The 26,100-nt window shown below is 40.3% G+C and overlaps 1 protein-coding gene across 1 annotated transcript in view; it reads left to right on the top strand.

Moving 5' to 3' along the window:
• RAB38 (RAB38, member RAS oncogene family) overlaps positions 1-19,566 on the top strand; it is an 88,181-nt gene extending 68,615 nt beyond the window's left edge. Inside the window, exon 3 of the mRNA XM_056114693.1 lies at positions 19,414-19,566. Coding sequence (XP_055970668.1) covers positions 19,414-19,566 — 153 coding nt within the window. The remainder of the gene's footprint in view (positions 1-19,413) is intronic.
• The last annotated feature ends 6,534 nt before the right edge of the window (positions 19,567-26,100 follow it).

Below are 26,100 nucleotides of genomic sequence, written 5' to 3'. Positions count from 1 at the left end.
TTAGGTAGCCAGAATTTTTTCCACAGATTTAGATGATAAAGCCTGGGGTGAGAGTCCAGAGTGCTGGGAGTGGGAAATATAACTGCGGCCGCATGAGCAGCCTCCCTCCCCAAAGAAGGCCACACCCAATTTTGAGGAGGCCACACCCCTACAGTGATGTCCACGCTCCTCGCCAGTCTAGATGCTAGTCCACAGACCTGTTGGGAAGGGTCGGCGACTACTTGGGCCGGTGCTCCCTGCGGAAGTGGTTGCAGATGCCCCTGGCCGGGGTCCCAGTGGTGGTGGCTGTGTTTCGGGGTCCTAAGTTGGGGTGAGGAGTGCACGCCAGGTGGGAACCTTGTAGGGAGGGGCAGTGACTACTTCCGTTCAAGGTCTTGACGAAGAAGTCTGACCATCTCATAGGTGGGCAGCCATGGAATCTTTTGATGTCCTGTGGAATCCAGTCAGTAATGGTTCTAGTACAGTGGTCACTTCGAAATCTCATTACGTGGCCAGCCCATCTGATTTTTGATGCCTTGGCAAACGAGACAGTGTCGCTGATTCTTGACCAACGATAGAGGTCAGAACTCCAGATTCTTTCTCTCATTTGAGTGAAGCGTGATAGCTCTTTCAATTCCTCTTTGGAAGACCTGAATAGCGTTCTCATCCTGTTTTTGTAGGGCCCATCTGAGGCGTATGTTAATGCAGGAAGAACAGTGGAATCAAAGAGATGTACCCAGAACTGGAAGTTCTTCATCCCCTTAGCTATTTCTTCGATGGTCTTTTTTTTTTCCCCCTTATTTTATTTTATTTTTTTAAAGTTGTAGATTTACAATTTTTTGTGCTTTGGTTTCAATTATACAATGATCAGATACCCATCCCTCCACCAGTGCCCATTTTCCACCACCATGGATAATATCCCTCCCACCCCCATCCCCCCATCCCCCCTGTCTCTGTGGCAGGGCAATCCCCTGTGTTCTCTCTCTCCTTTTGGGTGTTGTGGTCTGCAAAAGAGGCATTGAGTGGCAAACATGTTCAGTCCATAGTCTACTTTCGACATGCATCTCCCCTCCTGGGAGGATCCTCCAAACATCCTTTATTTGGTGCTCCCTTCTCTATCTGAACAGCCCTTTCCTCTAGGATACCCGGCTGGCCTCTAAGTTATGGAGTAATCCTCCTGGTGCTGATCTCAGCTATTCTTGGGTATTAATCTCATACTTTGTTACTTTATATCCCCCAGATGAATGCAATCTTTCTATGTCTATCCCTATCTTTCTGACTCATTTCGCTTAGCATGATACTTTCCATATTGTACCACTTGTATGTAAATTTCATGACTTCATCTTTTCTAAGAGCTACATAGTACTCCATTGTGTAGATGTACCAAAGTTTCTTTAACCAGTCATCTGTTCTTGGGCATTCAGGTTTCTTCCAGTTTCTGGCTATTGTAAAGAGTGCTGCAATGAACAAACAAGTGCAGATGTCACTTCGACTATACATTTTTGCCTCTCTGGGATATATTCCCAGGAGTGGTATTGCTGGGTCAAATGGGAGCTCAATTTCTAATTTTTTGAGAATCGTCCATACTGTTTTCCATAAGGGCTGAACCAGTGGACATTCCCACCAACAGTGAAGGAGTGTCCCTTTCTCGCCACATCCACGCCAGCATCGGTTGCTTTTGTTCTTTTGAATGTGGGCCAGTCTCTGAGGTGTGAGATGGTATCTCATTGTGGTTTTGATCTGCATCTCCCTGATGATTAATGATGTAGAGCATTTTCTCATGTGCTTTTTTGCCATTCGGATTTCTTCTTTGAGAAAGTTTCTGTTCATTTCATTGCCCCATTTTTGGATAGGGTTGGATGTTTTCTTCTTGTGGAGTTTAACCAGTATTTTGTATATCCTGGATATCAACCCCTTGTCAGATGTGTATTCGGTGAATATCCTTTCCCATTCTGTAGACTGTCTTTGTATTTTGGTCACTGTTTCTTTGGAGGTGCAGAAGCTTCTTAGTTTAAGATAGTCCCATTTATCTATCTCTGTTTTCACTTGCTCGGCCAGTGGCGTGGCATCTTTGAAGATACCATTAGCTTCAATGTCATGGAGGGTTTTGCCAGCTTTATCTTCAATGTACCTTATGGTTTCTGGTCTGATGTTGAGGTCTTTAATCCATTTTGATCTTACTTTTGTACATGGTGTTAGGCAGAGTTCTGAGCCCATTTTTTTGCATGTAGCCGTCCAGTGATGCCAACACAATTTATTAAAGAGGCTTTCCTTACTCCACTTCACATTACTTGCACCTTTATCAAAGATTAGATGAGAATATGATTGAGGAGAGATGTCAGTGTATTCAACCCTGTTCCATTGGTCTGCAGTTCTGCCTTTGTTCCAGTACCATGCTGTTTTAATTATTACTGCTTTGTAGTACAGTTTGAAGTTCGGGAGGTTGATTCCTCCCATTTTCTTTTTCCCAAGAATTGCTTTAGCTCTTCGTGGGGGCTTATTGTTCCATATAAATTTTAGGAGTGTTTGCTCCATTTCTTTGAAGAATGTCATGGGTATCCTTATAGGGATTGCATTGAATTTATACAATGCTTTCGGTAGTATTGCCATTTTGACAATGTTAAGTCTCCCGACCCATGAGCAGGGGATATCTTTCCATTTCCTCATGTCCTCTTTTATTTCCTGAAGTAGCGTTTTGTAGTTTTCTTTGTACAGGTCCTTTACTTCCTTAGTTAAGCTGATTCCTAGGTACTTGATTTTCTGGGGCACAATTGTGAATGGGATTGTTTTTTTCATGTTGCTTTCTTCTCTCTCACTGTTTGCGTATAGGAAAGCCATGGACTTTTGGGTATTGATTTTATAACCTGCAACTTTACTATACGAGTCTATAGTTTCTAGGAGTTTTTTGGTGGAAGTTATTGGGTTCTCTAAGTAGAGTATCATATCATCTGCGAATAGTGAGAGCTTGATTTCTTCCTTTCCTACCTGAATTCCCTTAATATCTTTTTCCTGCCTAATCGCTATTGCAAGTACTTCCAGTACTATATTGAACAGCAGTGGAGAGAGTGGGCATCCCTGTCTCGTCCCTGATCTTAGAGGGAAGGCTCTTAGTTTTTCCCCATTGAGGATGATGCTTGCTGTAGGCTTGTGGTAGATGGCTTTAATTATGTTGAGGAAGGTCCCCTCTATACCCATTTTGGCTAGGGTTTTCATCATAAAGGGGTGCTGGATCTTATCAAATGCTTTCTCTGCATCTATTGATATGATCATATGCTTTTTATCTTTTATTTTGTTGATATGGTGGATTATGTTGATTGATTTCCGAATGTTAAACCATCCTTGCATCCCTGGGATGAATCCTACTTGGTCATGGTGTATGATCTTTTTGATGAGTAGTTGGATTCTATTTGCTAGTAGTTTGTTGAGGATCTTTGCATCTGTGTTCATCAGGGATATCGGCCTGTATTTCTCTTTCTTTGTGGTATCTCTATCTGCTTTTGGTATCAGTGTGATATTTGCTTCGTAGAAACTGTTTGGAAGTGTTTTTGATATTTCAATTTCGTGGAAAAGCTTAAAGAGCATTGGGAGTAAGTCCTCTTTAAAGATTTGGAAGAATTCACTATTGAATCCATCCGGGCCAGGACTTTTGTGCTTGGGGAGACTTTTTATTACCATTTCAATTTCCTTGATGGTGATAGGTCTGTTCAGGTATTCCAGGTCTTCTTGGTTCAGCCTTGGGAGTCTGTAGGAGTCTAGGAATTTATCCATTTCCTCGAGGTTTTGATGTTCCGTGGCATAAAGCTTCTCAAAGTACTCCCTGAGGATCCTCTGAATTTCTGTGGTTTCTGTTGTAATAACCCCCTTTTCATTTCTGATTCGGTTTATTAGGGTTTTCTCTCTCCCTTTCTTTGTGAGTTTTGCTAGAGGCTTATCGATCTTGTTAATTTTTCTCGAAGAACCAGCTCTTGGTTTCATTGATCTTTCGGATTGTTTTTTGGGTTTCCATCTCGTTGATCTCTGCTCTGAGTTTTATTATTTCCTTTCTCCTGTTCGGGTTGTGCTCCTTTTTTTGGTCCTTCTCCAAGCTCTTAAGCTGTGAGGTTAGGTTACTTATGTGTGCTCGCTCCTCCTTCCTGAGGAATGCTTGTAGAGCTATAAACTTTCCTCTTAACACAGCCTTTGCTGTGTCCCATAAGTTTTGGTAACTCGTGTTCTCATTTTCATTCGTTTCTAGGAATCTTTTGATTTCCTCTTTGATTTCCTGTCTAATCCACTCGTTGTTCAATAGTGCACTGTTTAATTTCCAGGTGTTTGATTTAGTTTTCAGTTTTTGTGTGTGATTTACTTCTAATTTCAGCGCATTATGGTCTGAGAAGATTGTTGATACAATCTCTACCTTCTTAATTTTATGGAGGCATGTTTTGTGGCTCAGCATGTGGTCTATCTTGGAGTATGTTCCATGTACGCTTGAGAAGAATGTGTATTCAGCTTTTTGTGGATGAAGTGTCCTGTATATATCTACTAAGTCCCTTTCTTCCATTGTTTCCCTCAAATGAAGTATGTCCTTGCTAAGCTTGAGTCTGGTTGATCTATCAAGAGGTGACAAAGCAGTGTTGAAGTCTCCCACTAGTATTGTATTGCTATTGATGTCTTTTTCCAAATCTATGAGTAGTTGTTTTAAGTACTTTGCTGGTCTCTCATTAGGTGCATATACATTTATTATTGCAAGTTCTTCCTGTTGTACAGATCCTCTGATCAATAAGAAATGGCCTTCACTGTCTCTTATGACCTTCCTCACTCTGAAATCGATGTGGTCTGATATAAGGATGGCTACCCCAGCTTTTTTATGGGAGCTGTTTGCCTGTAGGATTGTTTTCCAGCCTTTGACTCTGAGTCTGTGTTTGCTTTGACTATTGAGATGCGTTTCTTGCAGGCAGCAGAATGTTGGGTTCAATTTTCTAATCCATCCTGCCACTCTATGTCTTTTAATTGGTGCGTTTAGCCCATTGACATTGAGAGAGATTATTGTTATGGGATTTTGTCCCATTGTTCTGTTAAAATTTGGTGTATTTGAGGGGCCTTTCTTGCCTTAAAGTAGCCCATTTAGTTGTTCTTGTAACCATGGTTTTGAGTCTATGAAGTTCCTGAGCTGTTGTTTGTCTGTGAAACTGTGTGTTGTTCCTTCTATTATGAATGAGAGTCTTGCTGGGAAAAGTATTTTGGGGGAGGCATTTATTTCATTGAGTTTTTTTACTATGTCCCACCACTGTTTTCGGGCCATGAGGGTTTCATCAGAAAAATCAGCTGTGAATTTTAAGGATGCTCCTTTGTAAGAGATTTCTTTCTTCGATCTTGCTGCTTTCAGAATTTTGTCTCTGTCTAAGGTTTTGGTCATTTTGATCAGAATGTGTCTTGGGGTATTTTTATTCGGATTTCTTCTAGCTGGTACCCTTTGGGCCTCCTGAATGTGGTCACAAGTTTTTTTCAACTCCTGAAACGTTGAAGCAATGATGTCTTTGACAGTTTCTTCTTCATTGAGGTTTTCTTCCTGTCCCTCTGGGACTCCAATAATTCTTATATTACCCTTCTTGGCTTCGTCACGATCTTCTCTTGCCATCTGTTCCCAAATTGTGAGTCTCTTTTCCATTTTCTGCTCTTTCCTGGAGAGTCTCTGAACTCCATCTTCGAGCTCACTGATTCTATTCTCAGCAGCTGTTACTCTGCTGCTGAGGCCTTTCACTGAGTTTTTCAATTTGCCTACCAGATTTTTCATGTCTGACATTTCCGATTGCATTTTCCTCATTTCTGCCTTCAAATCCTCTTGTCTTCTATTGGCATTGCTTTACATTGTTTCTTTTAGTTCCCTAAGCATCCTAAGTAGTTCTCTTCTGAATTCCTTGTCAGAGAGGTTGTCTACCACTACAGTACTGTTGGTGTTATCTGGGCTAGACTCTTCAATAAGAAAATTTGGTTGGCTTTTGCGTTGCTTTACCATTGTGAGAGGTGTGGTTTAGTCCTTCACGTTCACTGTTACTATTCTGCTTGATATGCTGTGTGAGTTGAGATAGGCTTATGAGTTATTGGCTACGGTGTTTCTAGTGCCTGAGCTAAAATAGAGAAGATTCCATTTAAAAGGGTAGCTTATGGTTCCTATGGTTCTTATGGTTCCTATAGCTTATGGTTCCTATGGTTCCTATGGTTCCTATGGCGTGCCCGTCCCACGCGGATCAGGGGTTGAAAACCGGCTGTCTAGGGGCTGTTTCTAGCTGCGCGTGCCCAGAGAGGAACCCAGGCCCTTGGGGGCGGGCTGTACCTGTTGGAATTGGAGCTGTTCAGCTTTGTTGCCCAGAGCTGGGCCTCTGTGCCCGTCCCACGCGGATCAGGGGTTGAAAACCGGCTGTCTAGGGGCTGTTTCTAGCTGCGCGTGCCCAGAGAGGAACCCAGGCCCTTGGGGGCGGGCTGTACCTGTTGGAATTGGAGCCGTTCAGCTTTGTTGCCCAGAGCTGGGCCTCTGTGCCCGTCCCACGCGGATCAGGGGTTGAAAACCGGCTGTCTAGGGGCTGTTTCTAGCTGCGCGTGCCCAGAGAGGAACCCAGGCCCTTGGGGGCGGGCTGTACCTGTTGGAATTGGAGCCGTTCAGCTTTGTTGCCCAGAGCTGGGCCTCTGTGCCCGTCCCACGCGGATCAGGGGTTGAAAACCGGCTGTCTAGGGGCTGTTTCTAGCTGCGCGTGCCCAGAGAGGAACCCAGGCCCTTGGGGGCGGGCTGTACCTGTTGGAATTCTTCTTCGATGGTCTTGAAGGCGTTCCAAGCTTCTCTCTTCCTCCTGAACAACTCAGGTTCCAGGTCATTCGTCATGTTGACTTCTAGACCTAGGTACACATAACTGTTGCATTCATAGATATTCGTTCTGTTGAAAGGGAATGGAGCATCAGTAACCGGACTGTTTCTCATAAACATTGTCTTCATGAGATTCAGCTGTAGTTCGACCTTTCCACACTTGTGCTCAAATTCGGCCAGCATTTGTGCTGCTTGGCTAATGTTTGGTGTTATTAGAATGATGCTATCAGCAAAGCGAAGGTGGAGTAGTTGCCGACCATCTATCTTCACTCCCATTCCTTCCCATTCCAGGTGTCGCATGATGTTCTCGAGGGTGGAACTGAAGAGTTTCGGTGAAATGGTATCACCCTGCCGAACCCCTCTCTTGATATAGATGATCACTTCTTTGTGGAATGGTGAGATTCTGGTAGTGAATCTGTAATACAGATCACGGAGGATCCTGATGTATTGAGTTTGAATACCCTGTTTGGCTAGGGATTTGATAACTGCTTCCATCTCAACAGCTGGAAGGCCTTCTTTAAATCAATGAACGTTAGACAGAGCAGCATCTTGAACTCCCAAGTAACCTCAATCAGCTTGGTTATCGTGTGGATATGGTCGATTGTGCTGAATCCTTTTTGCAACCCGGCTTGCTCCTATTGTTGTCCTTCATTTAGTGTTCTGCCAATCCTATTCAGGATGAATTGAGTGAACAGCTTGTAGATGACAGATAATAGGTAGATTGGGCGAGAGTTGCTAATGTCAGAGATATCTCCCTTCTTGTACAGTAGTGCAATCCTGCTGGTTTTCCATTGTGACGGAATCTTGCATTCAGGTAGCGTGTGAAGAGCTGAGCCAGTGTATTGATGAGTACTGACGGCAGATTCTTCAGGTTTTCGGGTCTGACCTTGTCTGGGCCAGGTGCTATTAATTTCGGGAGGGAGAATGTTGGGAATGACACATCCATCCTGCAGATTTGGTATGTGGGCAATTGGACGTGGTTATCGAAGAGATCCGAATAGAAGTCATGGATAATATTCTCCATTGCCCTTCTGGAAAATGTGATAGATCCATCAGGACATTGGAGAGCACTCATCTTGGTCTTGTAGTTGGTGAAGGACATTGGGCGTTGTTAGTGCTTTTTCTGGCTTCTGCCGCATCTGCCAGCACTGCAGCTCTTCTTTCTTTGAGGTCTTCTTTTATCGCTTCTCTGCACTGCATAGCAAGGTTGGAAATTTGCTTTTGGTTGCCTGAGGTTTTTGCCAAGCCACGTTGATGAATAAGCTCAAGAGTTTTCAAAGACAGACTTTTTTTGTGGCTACCTCTCTCTTGGCATTCCTCGCACAATCATGGAGGTGCTGAACCAGTCGATCATGTTGCTTGTCAATGTTGTCAACTATGGTACTTCCCATGTTGCACAATTGTGGCAAAGAGCTCCCAGTTGGTGGTCTTTCTGGGAGTTCTCTTCTTAAACTTTGCAGCCCTTTCTCCTAGCCCTGTGAAGTAGAATTTTGCATGAAGGACATGGTGGTCCGATACCATTTGGAATTTTGGGTCAACAGCAACATCGGTCAGCCAAAACCGTAGATTTAATATGATGAGGTCAATTTCATTTTGGTACAGTCAACCAGAAGACTCCCAAGTCCAAGGTTTAGATTCAGCCTTCTGGAATTGTGAGTTACCATGGATGGTCTTGATCAACATGATGAACTCAGACAGTCTCCCACCCTGTTCATTCCATTCTATGTATGGGTCCCGATGTGGAGTTCTTCAGCTGATCTTCTCAGTCCTATCTTGGCATTAAAATCACGGACAATGATCTTGTAGAAGGTGTGGTCTTCTTTATAAAAGTTCTCCTGCTCTATGTAAAACTTCTCAATTTCTCCTTCATCATAATTGCATGTTGTTATGTAGACAATGAAGATAGAAACTGCCAGCAGTGAGCCACATCTATTCAAATGTAATCATCTGATTCGGGTTGTTAGGCATTCGAATAAATCAATGCTCATGGCCAAGTTCGTGTTGACAAGATCACCAACACCTCCGATATCTTTTTTGTCACATGTTCTGAGGAACAGTTCTTCTCCAGTGTTGAAAACGGCATGATTTCATTGATGCCTTCTTGCCTCGGTGATGTCGTACTTGATCTTTGGCTCTTGTACCATCAGGTCCTCGATGGATGCATCCAAATGCCAGCGTACGTACATTGAAAGTACAGACAGTCATATTTGTCTTTCTTCGTTTTGGCAGCCTAGTTTGGCCTTGAGATTTTATCAGCCTCTCCTTCCTCATCCTTCTTAACACTGCCACATTGGTGGCTCTTTCAGTTTCAGTTGAATGAGACCCATTGTGTTTACTGGTTTTGGCTATTGTATACACCATGGATAACTTTCCAGGCTCTGCTGTGCAGTCCGAACACTCTCGGTATCTTGCCAGGCTCTCAGAGAGGGATAGAGGCTTTTAGGGCAGCCTCTAATAGCCCTTTCAGGTGCTCCCGGTTCAAACCATATTTGAGCTTTATCAAATGTGGTGTGGCAATCCTGAAAGATGGGTATTAAGTGTCTTATAATGTGTCACTTGGCCGCTGGAGTGTGGCTGTGGCTGGATAGTGGAGGTAGTAGAGGTAATTGTGGTCTGCTGGTGAGGTATTTATCTGGTACCGGTAGGGTGGATCTTCTGTCTGGAATCCCTGGGTTACCGGCTGTTGGTGGAAGCAGACAGGGTAGGTTAGGGTGGGGCTCCTGGTTTAAATCCCTTGGTCACCTGTGGTTGGTGGGAGTAGAGCGAGGATCTCTGTTCCTGGGTCCATTGAGCCTGGATTCCAAGGTCTCAGAGTTCCGCTTACCTAGTTCTTTGGGGTTTCACTTGTGCGTGAGTCTCGGTCCAAGCATCTGGAAAGCGTTCTAGAGCATGACAGCAGCTGGGTAGTGGAGCATCTACCATATAAAAGATTCTGTAGCACTATAGCACTGTTCTCCCATTGTTCAACGATTTGCTCGAGTGGGCACCAGCATTGTCTTCATTGTGAGATTTGTTGTTACTGTTTTTGGCATATCAAATATTCCACAGGAGCTTGCCAGGCTCTGCTTTGCTGGAGGGATACTCTCAGTAGTTTGCCGGGCTCTCCGAGAGGGACAGAGGAATCAAACCCGGGTCGACCGTGTACAAGGCAAATACCCTATCTGCTGTGCTATCACTTCAGCCTATAAAATATTAAAAACTCCTTAATCCAGTAATTATAAGATGTTCATTTAGATCAGGGTTACTCTCAAGACCTTTGCTTAGATGAGGGAAGAGTTTCAGAGACATGAATTCACATCTGGTTTCAACATAATTAATAGCTCCATCATCAATAAAAAATATAACCAGAGCTTCACTTTGTGACTAATAATATTATTATTATTAATAATAATAATAGTAGTAATAATAATAATGACTCGATGTGAAGTTTTTTCTTATTTATATTGAAATAAGACAAAAACAATTCTACTAATTGTGGTGATATGATGACATTTGATTATACTGAAGTTTTTCTCTTGGTATTTTTACATGTATTTTGTTCTCTCAGTAGCATAAATTAAAATTTTATGTTAATTGAATAAATGATGTATTTAATATTTAAATATTTTCTCCAGATTTTCTTCAAATTAATATTTATTTCATGATTACTTCTAATTTAATATTTTTCTTTAAATAGCTATGTTCACCTGTATGTTAGGCACTGTCACAGTGATATAAACATTTCTAAATGTTAATGACTTAAAACAACAAAGTTAAACCCTGGTTCAACTCCATTTAGCCCCATCCCAAGAAACTGAGAAATCTCAGTGGCATCAGGGTCCCTATTTTTACTTGCGATCATCATTTTAGATGGGGGATCCACCCCTCCTCCTCTTCAATAGCCAGATATTTCTTCACTTTTTCATAACTCATTGTAAACATACAAAGACATCCTAACTGTAGACACCTAACCACGTAGCAACACACAAGAAACAACTCCAGTCAGTATAGGTCAACAATGCTTAAGCAATGTAGATCCTATCACATGCTGGGACAAAATACATACCCACACAAAGAGCACAGAAATCATATCAGCTCTCTTCTCAGACCATAATGTAATAAAAGTAAAAGTTAATCACAAACAGAAATGGAGAAACAACTCAAACTCATGGAAATTAAATACCTCACTACTCAAAATATAAAGCATTGAGCCCAGGGAGGAACTTAAAAGATTCATAGAAACAAACGTGAATGAGGACACTACTTACAAGAACTTATGGGGTGCATCAAGCATGTTAAAAGGAAAGTTCATTGCTATGTGAGCATTTACCAGGATGGGATAAAGGTCACACATAAGCAACTTGGCTGCTCAAGTTAAAAAAAAACTGGAAAATGACAAACAAAAGGAACCTAAAGTAGGAGGGAGGAAAGAAATAATAGAACAGAAATTAATGAGCTGAGCTGGCTCCCCCCCCCCCCCCCCACACACACACACAATTATCTGAAAAGTCAGTGAAACACAGACCTGGTTCTTAGAAAAAATAAATAAGATCAAGAAAATGCTGGGAAGACTCACACACACAGAGGGGAGAGAGAGAGAGAGAGAGAGAGAGAAAGAGAGAGAGAGAGAGAGAGGGAGAGAGAGAGAAGGAGAGGGAGAGCTAATAAGCTGAGTCATAAATGAAAGAGGGGGAATCACAACAGACACTACAGAAATCATCAGAGATTACTTTGAGAATCTTTATGACATGAAATTAGAGAACTTAGTAAGAAATGGATAACTTCATGGACTACAACATCCCATATCTGAGTCAAGAATATTTTAACAGACCTGTCACTATTGAGGAAATTAAAATAGTCAAAAGTCTTTCCAGAAACAAAAGTCATGTGGATCCACTAATGACTCTTTTAAATCTTTTCAGAGGATTTACTGACAATTCTTTTCATGCTTTATCAAAAAATTGAAGAAACAAAAACAATCCCAGTTTCTATGAAGCAAATATCACCCTGATACCAAAAACAGACAGAGGAAGTACAAAAAAATTATTATAGGCCAGTATCCTTGATGAAAACAGATGCAAAGATTATCAACAAAATACTAGCAAATAGAGTCCAATTCATAGAAAAGATCATACAACATGACCAAATAAGATTCATCCTGGGAATGCATATGCAAGTCATTCAACATAACATACCATATCAATAAAAGAAAAAAAGCATATCATCACACCTGTAGATTAAGGGAAAGCATCTGACGAGATATTAATTATTAATATTAATATTAATTCATGATAAAAACTTTCAACAAGATGGGAATTGAAGAAACATCCCTCAATATAGTTAAATCTATGTACCACAGGCCCACAGCTTGAGAATGGGGAGAAACTAAAAGCTTGTTCCTCTAAGATCAGGCACAAGACAAGGTTATCCTCTCTTGCTATTTATATTCAATATGGCATGCAACAAGGATGAATGAAGACGTTACTGGTGTCTGCTTGAGCAAATTGATGAACAACAAGATGACAAGTGATACAAGCGATGGTACTGAAAATACTTGCCATAGCAATTATGCAAAAAGATATTAATAAAATCCATATAGGAATCCACCCGCACGGCAGAGCCTGGCAAGCTATCCATGGTCTATGCCAAATAGACCAAATTGATATGCCAAATCCAGTAATAAATGGATCTCATTCCTCTAACCCTGAATATGGCAGAGTCGAGAAGGATATGGAAGGAAAGGCTAATAAAATACCAAGGCAGAAATAGGCTGCCAAAATGAAGAAAAAAATGATTGTCTGTACTTTTAATGCTCGTACGCTGGCATCTGCTGCATCCATTGAAGACCTTATGGTACAAGCGCGAAAGATCAAGTACGACATCATTGGTCTGACCAAAACAAGAAGACATCAACCACATCATGCCGTTTTCGACACTGGAGAAGAACTGTTCCTAGGAACATATGATAAAAGATGCGTCGGTGGTGTCGGTATCCTTGTCAACACAAACTTAGCCACGAGCATTGATTCATTCGAATGCCTAACAACCCGAATCGGATGATTACACTTGAATAGATGTGGCTCACAACCGGCAGTTTCTATCTTTTTTGTCTATGCACCAACATCCAGTTATGGTGAAAGAGAAACTGAGAAGTTCTACATGGAGCTGGAGAAGTTCTATAAAGAAGATCACACCTTCTACAAGATCATTGTCGGTGATATTAATGCCAAGATAGGACCAAGAAGATCAGTCGATGAACTCCACATCGGGACCCATGGCCTAGAATAGAACGAACAGGGTGACAGACTGTCTGAGTTCATCATGTCAACCAAAACCTTCCATGGTAACTCACAGTTCCAAAAGGCTGAATCTAAACATTGGACATGGGAGTCTCCCGATGGACGGTTCCACAATGAAATAGACCATATCATATTCAATCGGTTGTTTTGCCTAACCGATGTTGCTGTTGTCCCAAAATTCCAAATGGGATCAGACCACCGTCTTCTTCGTGCAAAATTCTACCTCACAGAACGAGGAGAAAAGAATGCAAGGTTTAAGAAGAGGACTCCCAGAACGACCACCAACTGGGAGCTCTTTGGCTCTGTTGCGGCAACATGGGAAGATGCCGTCATTGACAACATTGATGAGGAATACGATTGCACAGCGGGTAGGGCGTCTGCCTTGCACGCAGCCAACATGGCCGACCCGAGTTCGATTCCTCCGCCCCTCTCAGAGAGCCCGGCAAGCTACCGAAAGTATTCGATATGCCAGACACAGTAACAACAAAGTCTCCAATGGAGACGTTACTGGGCCTGCTCGAGCAAATCGATGATCAACGGGAGGGCCTTTACTTTACTTACTTTTACGATCAAATGATTCAGCACCTCCATGATTGTGCGAGGAATGCCAAGAGAGAGATAACCTCAAAAAAACGCCTTTCTTCGAACACTCTTGAACTTATTCGCCAACGTGGCCTGGCACATGCATTAGGCAACCACAAGCGAACATCCGAACTGGCAAAACAGTGCAGAGAAGCCATCAAGGATGACCTCAAAAACAGGAGAGCAGCAGTACTGGTAGATGTGGCAGAAGCTGGGAAAAGCATTCGTAATGCTCGCCTGTCCTTCACCAACTACAAAACCAAGATGACTGCCCTCCGACATCATGATGGATCTATCACATCTTCCAGAAGGGCAATGGAGAAGATTATTCATGACTTCTACTCAGATCTCTTTAATAGCCACGTACACTTGCCCACATACCACATACCACATGATGGATATGTCGTTCCCAATGTTCTCCCTTCCGAAATCCAACATGCCATCTCATCGGTAAAGAAACAAAGAGCACCTGGCCCAGACAAGATCAGACCTGAACACCTGAAGAACTTACCATCAGTACTCATCAATACATTGGCTTGGTTCTTCACACGCTACCTGTCTGAACGCAAGGTTCCATCCCAAAGGAAAAACCAGCAGGACTGTACTACTATATAAGAAGGGAGACATCCACGACATTGGCAACTATCACCCAATCTGCCTATTGTCTGTCGTCTACAAACTGTTCACTCGAGTCCTCCTGAATAGGATTAGCAGAACACTAGATGAAGGACAACCATGTGAACAAGCCGAATTCCAAAAAGGATTCAGTACCATCGACCATATCCACACGATTACTAAGTTCATTGAGGTTTCTCAGGAGTTCAAGATGCCGCTCTGTCTAACGTTCATTGATTTAAAGAACGCCTTTGATTCTGTTGAGATGGAAGCGGTCATGGAAGCCCTAGCCAATCAGGGCGTACAAACTCAATACATCAGTATCCTTCGTGAGCTCTATTGTGGATTCACTACCATGATCTCACCATTCTACAAAGAAGTAATCATCCATATCAAGAGAGGGGTTCGGGAGGGTGATACCATTTCACCAAAGCTCTTCAGTGCCACCCTTGAGAACATCATGCGACGACTGGAATGGGAAAGCATGGGAGTGAAGATAGATGGTTGGCAACTACACCACCTCCGCTTTGCTGATGACATCGTTCTAATAACATCAAACATCAGCCAAGCAGCACAAATGCTGAACGACTTTGACCGTGAATGTGGAAAGGTCGGACTACAGCTGAATCTTACGAAGACAATGTTTATGAGAAACAGCCTTGTTCCTGACGCTCCATTCGCTCTCAATGGAACCACCATGTCCAAATGCAACAGTTATATATACCTAGGTCGAGAAATCAACATGATGAATGACCTGGCACCTGAGTAGCGCAGGAGGAAGAGAGCAGCTTGGAATGCCTTCAAGAACGTTGAAGAAATAACTAAAAGGACAAAGAACCTCCAGCTACGAGCACATCTCTTTGATTCCACTGTTTTTCCTGCATTAACATATGCCTCAGAGACCTGCACCCTATGAAAACAGGATGAGAACACTATTCGGGTCTCTCAAAGAGGAATCGAAAGAACTATGCTTGGAATATCACAATTCACTCAAATGAGAGATAGAATCCGGAGTTCTGATCTTCGTCAACGTTCAAGAATCAGCGACGCTGTCTCATTTGCCAAGAGATCAAAAATCAGATGGGCTGGACACGTAATGAGGTTTACAGACAACCGCTGGACTAGAGCCATTACAGATTGGATTCCATGGGACGTCAAAAGATCACGTGGCCGCCCACCTACCAGATGGTCCGACTTCTTCGTCAAGACCCTGAATGATTGGTTTGAGGCTCTGCATGTTCCTAGAACGAACAGATACCATTGGGCTATGCTAGCACGCAACTGGGATGAATGGAGACGTTACTGACATCCGCTCGAGTAAATCGATGAATAACGGGGATTAAGTGATTAAATGATAAGTGATATAGGAATGGGAGAAGTCAACCTCTCATTGTTTGCAGATGACATGATACTATGTTTAGAACATCCAAAAGATTCCTCCAAAAAACTCCCTAGAAATATAGCTTTTATATTAAAGTAGCAGACCATAAAATTATATGCAAAAATCCATAGCTTTCCTATATGCAACTAATAAAATTGAGAAAGAGGTTTTTAAAAATATCCTATTCGAAATTATGTCTCAGAAAACCAAGTACCTCAAAATAAACTTAACTAAAGAGGTGAAATACTTATGCAGAGAAAATTGCGAAATACTATTTCAAGGGGCTGGAATGATAGCATAGTGGGTAGGGTGTTTGCCTTGCACCTGGCCAACCCGAGTTCAATTCCTCCACCCCTCTAGGAGATCCTGGCAAGATACCAAGAATATCTTGCCCGCAAGGCAAAGCCTGGCAAGCTACTGATGACACATTCGGTATGCCAAACACGGTAACAATAAGTCTCACAATGGAGACGTTACTGTGCCCGCTTGAGAAAAGTGATGAACAACAGAAGGACAGTGCTATAGAGCTACTTTTCAAGAAATAAAAGAGTACACAAGAAAATGAAAACACATCGGCTTTTAATGGATTGGTAACATTAATAACATTAAAATGGCAATACTTCCCAGAGCATTGTATAGATTCAATGCAATCCCTATAAGGATACCCATGCCATAATGAAAAAAAAATAGATCACACACTTCTGAAATTAATTTAGAAAAATACCCCTTTCCCAAATAGCTAAAGCAATCCTTGGGGGGGAAAAGATGGGAAACATCACTTTCCCCAACTTTAAACTGTACTATAAAGTGGTAGTAATTAAAACAGCATGGTATTGGAATAATGACAGGCCCTCAGTTCAATGGAATAGACTTGAATATCCTTTGACTGACATTCAAGTACATGATCAGTTAATCTTTGATAAAGGATCAAAAAAAAGCTGAAGTGTTGCAAGGAAGCCTCTTCAATAAGTGGTATTGGGAAATTCATGGTTAAATACATGCAAAAACATAAAATAAAAAATAAATTCCGACTTCTTTCTAAAGACTTGATAAAAAAACTAACCAAAATGGATTAAAAACCTTGATAGTAGGCCTGAATTCACAAAGGACAGAGAGGAAAATATGGGCAGTACTCTCCATGATATTGAAGCTAAGACATCTTCAAGGATGAAACATCACTGACCAAGCAATCAGAAGCAAAGATAAATAAATAAAACTACCTTAAAGTATCAAGACAGGAAATTATTACCAGAATACAATGACATCCAGAGATTGGGTAAAATTATATATCCAACACTCATCAAATAAGGGATTGTTATCCAAGATTTATAAAGCACTGGTAGAACTTTACAAGAATAAAAAGAATACAACAAAAAAATGGGGATAAGAGATAAACAGAAACTTTTTCAAAGAACAAATAGTAAAGGCACACGACAAAGTCCTCTACATCACTAATTATCAGAATGATGAAAATCATGATCACGACCATCCTGTTGTTCGTCGATTGCCTCGAGCAGGCACTAGTAACGTCTCCTTTGTCCTAGCCCTGAGATTTTAAAAAGTGCCATATTCAAGACTCTTTCAGGGCTAGGAGAATGAGACCCATCATTGTTACTGGAATTTGGTATATTGGGTACGCCATAGGGAGTTTGTCAGACTCTGCCGTGTGGGCAGGTTACACTTGGTAGCCTGCTAGGTTGTCCAAAGAAAGAATGAGATATAAAACCCAGATGAAAATCAAAACAATGAAACATCATTTCATACCAGAGAAACTGGCACATGTCAAGAAGAACAACCAGTGCCTTTGTGGCTACAGTGAGAAAGGGACTCTCGGTCATTGCTGGTAGGAATGCAATTGGTCCAGACTTTCTGGAAAACAACATGGATATTCCTCAAAAAAAATATAAAGAAATTATGCTTCCATATGACTCAGCAACACCAGGTCTGGTAATAGACTCGAGTGGTCCAAAAAACACATGGCAGAAAAGCCATCTGCGGTTCTATGTTCATTAAGCATTCTTCACAATAGCCAGAATCTGGAAACAACCCAAGTGAACGAGAACAGAGGAGCCAATAAAGAAACTATGGTGCATCTACACAATGGAATTCTACACTGTCAGGAAAAATGAAGTCATGAAATTTGTTCATATATGGATGGATATGGAGAGTATTGTGCTGAGTGAAATGAGTCAGAAGCAGAAGGACAGAGAGATTTGCCTTATCTGCAGAATATTAAAAAAACATAATATGTGAATTAAACCCAAAAATAATATGTGAATTACACCCAAAGAACAATAGGAACAAAAGCCAGGAGGACTGGTTCATGGTAGGAAGCATGCCACAAAGAGAGAGGGAGAGAAGGGACCACTGTGACAATGATAGTTGGAAATGATCACTATGGACAAGAACTGAGTGCTGAAAGGAGGTAAAGTTATATTCATGATATCCTTTCAATATTGCAAACCACAGTGCCTAAAAAGAAAAGTGAGAAAGAAGGAGAGAGAGAGATAAAAATATTTGCCATAGAGGTGGACTGAGGGGTTGGGGTGGGGGGTCTGGTGGGAGGGAATCTAGGGACATTAGTGTTGTGAAATGTTCACTGGTGGAACATTGATGGTGTGAACTGTACACAGGTATTGGAATCTGGTATGGTGAAATTCGATCATGAATAACTTTGTAACTATATCTTATGGTAATTCAATAAATTTTAGAAAAATAACAGCAAAGTTATGTGCATGAAAGCTAGCTTAGGAGTTAAGGTCCTTTCTTTGTTGCAGCCAAGTGCTGGCACCTCATATGATCCCCTAACTACTGCCAAGAGTTTGGAGTGGCCAAAAACCCCACTCCAACTCCACCCTGCAAACACCCATCAAGTTCATATTTCTCATTCATGATATTTAGATCAACAGGTGTACTTTGTTTTTGGTCCTCATTAATAGAGGATCAACACAATTTTCATCTTGTGAACACAAGTTTACAGAGGTAAAGAAAAATATAATGTGATGCATTGAGCTTTTATTCTGACTGCTTCTGTTCGACGTGAGCTACCTTTCCTCCCATTTCATTGTTCAGTGAAAGTTCAGAAAAAAGAGAGACAGAAATTCTTACGAAACCACTAAGGACCTCTGCAAGACATTTCTTATTGTTTTTTATCGAGCTCGAACGGGCCCAGTAACATCTCCATTGGAGACGTTGTTGTTACTGTGTCTGGCATATCGAATACTCTCGGTAGCTTGCCGGGCTCTCCGAGAGGGGCGGAGGAATCGAATTCGGGTCGGCCATGCTGGCCGATTGTAAGGCGCACGCCCTACCGCTGTGCTATCGCTCCAGCCCTTTGCTATCGCTCCAGCCCTTGTTGTTTCTTATCAGGGTCATAAAAGTAGTATGTGAAAGAGTGTTGTAAATTGCATTGGTCATATTTCTTCTACAATGTTATCTTGTGGCAAACTAAAATAGTGTAAAAATAAAAATGTTCCTCTTTAGCTCAAACTGAACCCATTAAAGGAGCCAATCAATCACAAGTTCTCTTGAGTGACAGAACAAACAAATATTCTTCTGTCTACAAAGAACTAAAATATAAAACGCATACAAGGAGTGAGAGGAACGGATAGAATGGATAGAGTATGGAGAGGAATAATTAAATGAACTACCAAAATCTACTGCTCTTTCATCAATATAGGTCTTTGCTCCAGCATTAATTTAGAATATTGAATAAATAAAGCTGTTTATTTTTTTCCTAGGAAAATATAAATATCGATGAAGCCTCCAGATGCCTGGTGAAACATATACTTGCAAACGAGTGTGATCTCATGGAGTCCATTGAGCCAGATGTTGTGAAGCCGCATCTCGCAGCGCCCAAGGTGGTCAGCTGTTCCGGCTGTGCTAAATCCTAGTAGGCTCCTTTGCCTGCAGGTGTTAGAAATATTCCCACCATCTCATGAATTGTGCCTCTGTTTTATCACGTTGGGGTGATGCCAGGATGGGAATACACATGTCACAAGCCAAAAGATCTATCCCTGTATCTATCCTATAAGAGAAAGAAATATAAAGTGTTCTTACGCTCTTCCTCAGCCTCGCCAATGTTTACAACCTTTAAATATTTAGTCTGTTACCAAACTTAGTTCTGTAGCTGAGCAAAATTCTGCAGGCCCAGAATCTGTACTGTTATTTGCTTCTTTACATCGGTTTAGGTCTCAGATCTTAAAGAAAAAGATCAAAAGAACAGACGTGCTGTCAAGTTAAGCATTGGGTTTTGCTTCACTCCTGGTGTCTTTGTCCAGATTTCAATACCTTCACTGCTGCTCTGAGAGGCCTGTTAAGAAGAAACAGCATTTTCCTCAGAAATGACCTCTAGTCTCACGGCACTAAGAGTCATCTCATTATCAACTTCAGAATCATGTCAACAGACTTCCTGAACTTGTGCTGCTGTTACTGTCCCCTACCATGCCCTGAATGTAACTGAACAAGAAATAAATAAAAGAAACTCTGTCCCAGTATATGTGCTGTCTTAGCTTTCTCGGACTCAAGCTCTGGTACTCCTTTTTACATGCAATGCATGCAATACATGTGTGTGTATTCATAAATGAAAAATAAGCACTGTAGCACTGTCCTCTCGTTATTCATCGATTTGCTCGAGCGGGCACCAGTAATGTCTCCATCATGAGACGTTTTGTTACTGTTTTTGGCATATTGAATACATCACGGGTAGCTTGCCTCATCTAAGGTGGACATAAATGATTAGATCAGTACTCCAGCTTCCTTGTTCCTGATATGAGAAGCACCGAGACATAATCTATGCACTGTCTTAGAGGTCTTCAGAAGAAGTGAGGCAAAATTTCACATGTTGAGTCTCCCTCTTTTAACTGTCTCACTTCTATCTCCTGTACCATGCTTTCAAGGATTACTATCCAGTTAATAGGTTCTTCTCTTTAATTGACCTTCAACTAACTTTTAGAACTAATTACTCTTTTATAATGTGTAGAAAAATAGAGCATTTAGGAAGTAACTCATTACCAAGAATCTTTCTCTATTCTACTGTTTTTCTTCTGAAAGATTCACTAAAACATAACACGTAAGATATACATATATATATATGATCAAATCTGTATTATATAACTCTTTCCCCTTTAGAGGTTGTTAATTGTATAGTCTTAAAAATAAATTTTCATCAATAAGCTCAGTCCCTCAACAAATATGTATTGAGCAATTATTGTATTCCCAACACGTCAGTAGGCACCATTGAGGAGAAACAAATGATGAATCATACCCAGATATTAGATTGCTATAGGTGTTACAGAGCTTAACTGCTACAGGGCACTGAAATATGTAAATAATTTACAATGTTCCAAGAAATAAGTGTCCAAAATAAGATAGGTATTTTGAACAATATGAATTCAGAGACAGCAGCTCAGAAATTGCTTAAGGAAATATATGGTTCGCTACCATTCTTTTCTTAGAACACTGGGATATGAGCAAATTATACTTTTATTCTGCTAGATATTCCTACTGACTGTGACATTCTTCTCATTCTTTTCTATTATTCTGGAAGTAATACCCATCCTTAAGGACCAACACAATGACACAAACTGGTAGTTCTGCCAATCTTTGTAGATAATGTGAATATTTCCCACAGTTTTTTTGGTTCTTGATTACTTCTATCATCTAACACTCACATTTTGTAAGTTACATATTAACTATTATTTATACATCATATTCTATTGGATATGCACTCATATAAAAGTCTACTGTTCACTTAATCCCCTCAGTAACTCTAAACAGAAATACTGATGTTACTTTATTTATGAAGAAATTAAAGTACAGAGATAATAAATAATTTGCTAAGGTTCACACAACTACCTGTTGGCAAAGTAGTGATTCAAAATCAGGTTAATTCCAATGTTCTGCATCTAATTGTTATGTTAAACTCAGAGCAGGAACTTACAGCTTTTACATGTCATTTACTATTACAATTTTCTCTTAACTACAGTGAAAGTTATTTTTGTCAATAGACTATACATACAAAATACTTAGCATAGTGTCTACAGCTTGCTAAGCAATTGATAAATGTGATACTATTCTGTCTGCTCAGTTATTTATTAAGTTGAGGTGATGAAAATAAATCTAGCAGAGAAAAATGCTATATGCTTTTGGACATGTTAAAAATGGCACCATGGCAAATCTGTAGACAGAAGGAAAATTAGTGGTTGTCTAAACTTGACAAGATTGGGACTAACTGCAAAAAATCATGGGTTTGTTTTTAGCTATGACAAATGCTGGAGCGATAGCACAGCGGGTAGGGCGTCTGCCTTGCACGCAGCCAACGTGGCCGACCCGAGTTCGATTCCTCCGCCCCTCTCGGAGAGCCCGGCAAGCTACCGAGAGTATTTGATATGCCAGACACAGTAACAACAAAGTCTCCAATGGAGATGTTACTGGGCCCGCTCGAGCAAATCGATGATCAACGGGAGGGCCTTTACCTTTTTACCTTTAAATGCTATCCAATTTATTGCAGTGAATCTTAAGCAGTAAGTTTCACAAACATAGTAAGATGACCAAATGAAGTACTTTAAGTGAATGATATGTATGGTATGCAGAAAAATATATAATTATAACGATATAAACTTTGAACTATTGGAGAAGCAAGGTGTCTACTGTCTCCCTGGTACATTATCTTAGCATCACCATGGAATATAGTCAGGGAGTTATTCCATAGTCAGAAATATTAGGATTCTATTTGTGTTTGCTTTTATCTTTATTTTACTATAACCTACCATGTTAGTCATAACTACTGAATCAATTGTTTTCCCTCAAATGTTAATATCTGCACCAGACATGGGTTTCACATATGCTGCATCTATCTGTTTCTCTCTGAAAAAATATCCTTGGACTTTTTGGTCTTCTCGGTCATGAGATAATTTGAAAATAATATAAAAAATAACAGTAAGAAAGGTCAGAAATGGTAACGAACTATGTCAAAGTTCTCTCAAAAATGAGGGCAAAAGTCCCTGGGAAGTAAGCACACACTATTTAACTTTATTAAGTATATGAAATTTTCCATTTCAATCAAATAGCTTACTTTATTCTATTTGATTGATTTTTAGACTTATTAATCCTTAGAGGCATGATATTCTTAAATATAATGCACTCAATACAATTGTAATAAAAGATGTGGGATTTAAAATTTCAGAATCACAGATTGAGTTTTAGAATCACAGAACAAAAAAAAATTTTAAGATAAATAAAAGAAATGTGGAAATGCTTTTAATACCAAATATCAGAGAATTGCTATTACCTGTGACAGAATGCAATAGTTTTTATTTTGTCTTAATCTAAGCTTTAAAGAAAGATTTTATGACAGACTTATAGAATCATTCAGTTTGTATTCATTTAATTCTTCAATCAAACATCTATAAAAGTGACTGCTTTAAGCAAGTTCTGTGTTTGGTGCATTAAATAGGTCACATGTCAAAATTTCATCTAAAATTCATAGTGCTAATATATGTTACTTTTTTCTCTTTTCTCTGTGATAGTTGTCATGGAAACGTGAAGAATGAAAGTCAGGGTCCTTGCTTTTCAAATTTGATGTTTTCTTGGGGAAAGGGGGTGTGTACTAACAAGACAGACAAAATATACAAATTCTTTATTTGCTGGAGCGATAGCACAGCGGGTAGGGCGTTCGCCTTACAAGCGGCCAACATGGCCGACCCGAGTTCGATTCCTCCGCCCCTCTCGGAGAGCCCGGCAAGCTATCGAGAGTATTCGATATGCCAGACACAGTAACAACAAAGTCTCCAATGGAGACGTTACTGGGCCCGCTCGAGCAAATCGACGATCAACGGGAGGGCCTTTACCTTTACCTTTACCTATTTTACAATAATAGATATTGACATGTAATATCTATTATAGTTATAATACCTCATAATTCAGGTCCTAGAGCATATATTTTCTATCATATCTAAATACAACGACATTTAGTCATCACAGAAACTCTACTTTTAACAATTTTAGGATGAAGAAACAGGATGGTAGAAAATAATATCCATCTGTATCATATTCTCTGACAGGGTTCTGGTCAGTATTCATGGTTTCTGGTCACAGTTGGCTAACCAGAGTCACATGTTCCTTTGGGTTAAGATGGCAGATTTAGGGCTATAATTATAATTCATTTAGTTAGTCAGAGTACTTTCCTTTACCTTATGTGTTAGGGAGAGTCAGGCAGAAGGAACAGGTCAGGGAACAGCTTGGTTTAGTTATGCACGAATCCTTACATAGTCTTGAACTTCTCAAATGTACTAAGGCAAAAACTCCTTTGCTTTCATTGTTTCAGGGCGCATTGAGTTACATTTTTCCACTTGTAAATCAGACTCTCATGACAACCATCATTACAATGGCATTGCACTTGTTCCAGTATGTCTGTGTATATGGTCCTCAAAGTTCAGTATACAATAACAGCTTGTTAAAATGCTTATTAACATACAATAATAGTCCCAATCAAATGAATATTTTTATAGGCATGGAGGTTTTGCTTCAAATATACTACCAATAGGGAAGTATGTAAAATCATTAGTGATAAAAGGTGATTTTTATTAATCAAAACTGCAAATTATGTTTAGTTTATCTCAAAATTAGTAGGTGAAACAAGTAGCTTATACAATACAAACAATGTGCTCAAATACTTTTAAATAAATTAATATGAAATACATAAGAAGTTTTAGTATATTATTATGACACATGCTGTTTTAAAATTTTTAAGTAGTTTAAGCAGATAGTGTTTGCATACAAAAGTTAAGAGGCAGTTATATTTAGAGAGACTATTGAAAGAAATCACAGAACACAGAAGGATGAAAAATAAACAAAAGTAATTGTCAAAGTCCAGAGTAATGTGGAATAAAAGAGACTTCAAAAAGGGACATGAGAAGGAATTTTGAAAATGCCTTAAAGGATGGTTAATTATAAGAAAAGTTATAATCAACTACTCCCTTTGGCAAAGGAAAGAAAATGAAAGGACAAACATTAGCGGCATTCAGAAGCATCCGTTTTAACTGAAAATACGCACAGAACTATAGAGAGTACATGGGGGGACAACTTGTAGTGACAAGTAAATGGGATAATTCTCAGTTACTAATACTGAAAAATCATTGTAGTGAGTTAGTGGAAATATCCTTTAGGGCCAAAGACATAGCTCAGGTGGTGGAGCACACAGCTCAGATCAGCTGTTGATCCTCCATAAGTGCCTCTGGAGTATTTAGTGCTTATTATGTGCCAACTATTATACATTGCTACTTTTGGGCCTTATGGATTGTACTACAGATACTAAGGGGCTCTCATCTTTGGTCATTTATCTACTTTCAGCACACATCTCCCATCTCAAGCGATCCCTCCAGCCATCATTGACTTAGTGACCCTTCTCTATTCCAGCCGCCTACTCCCCCAGCTCATGAGGCAGACTACCAACTATCGAGCAGTATTCCTGGCCCTGTCTCTACTGTCCTTGTGTGTCAGGGTCATATTATGTTATTTTATATTTCACAAATGAGTGAAGTCATTCTATGTCTGTCCCTCTCTTTCTGACTCATTTCTCTTAGCATGATACTCTCCATGACCATCCACTTATAAGCAAATTTCATGACTTCATCTTTCCTAACAGCTGCATACTATTATATTGTGTAGATATACCAAAGTTTCTTTAAACAGTCACCTGTTCTCGAACACTCGGGTTGTTTCTATTTTCTGGCTATTGTGAACAGTGCTGCAATGAACATACATGTGCAGATGTCATTTCTACTGTGCTGTTTTTCACATCCTCTGGATATATTCCCAGAAGTGGTATTGCAGGGTCACATGGAAGCTCAATTTCTAGTTTTTTGAGGAATGTCCAAATTGTTTTCCAAAAAGGCTGGACCAGTCGGCATTCCCACCAACAATAAAAGAAAGTCCCTTTCTTCCCACATCCATGCAGCACTGGTTGTTCTTGTTCTTTTGGATATGTGCCAGTCTCAGTGGTGTGAGATGATATCTCATTGTTGTTTTGATTTGCCTCCCCTTGATGATTAGCACTATAGAGCATTTTTCATGTGCCTTTTGGCAATTTATATTTCTTTTTTGAGGAAGCTTTTGTTTGTTTCTTCTACCCATTTTTTGATGGGGTTGGAGGTTTTTTTCTTGTACAATTCTACTAGTGTCTTGTATATCCTAGATATTAACCTCTTAACAGATGGGTATCAGGTAAATGTTCTTTCCCATCCTGTGGGCTCTCTCTATATCTTAGTCACTGTTTTCTTTGAGGTGCAGAAGCTTCTTAGTTTAATATAGCCGCATTTGTTTATGTTTGTTTCCATTTGCTTGGTCAATGGTGTTTCATCCTTAAAGATGCTTTTAGCTTCAGGGGCTGGAGCGATAGCATAGAGGGTAGGGCTTTTGGCTTGCAC

The sequence above is a fragment of the Sorex fumeus genome, unplaced genomic scaffold, assembly GCF_029834395.1.
Source record: "Sorex fumeus unplaced genomic scaffold, SorFum_2.1 ptg000026l, whole genome shotgun sequence".
NCBI classification, from domain to species: domain Eukaryota; kingdom Metazoa; phylum Chordata; class Mammalia; order Eulipotyphla; family Soricidae; genus Sorex; species Sorex fumeus.
This window is presented reverse-complemented; position numbering and strand designations above follow the sequence as displayed.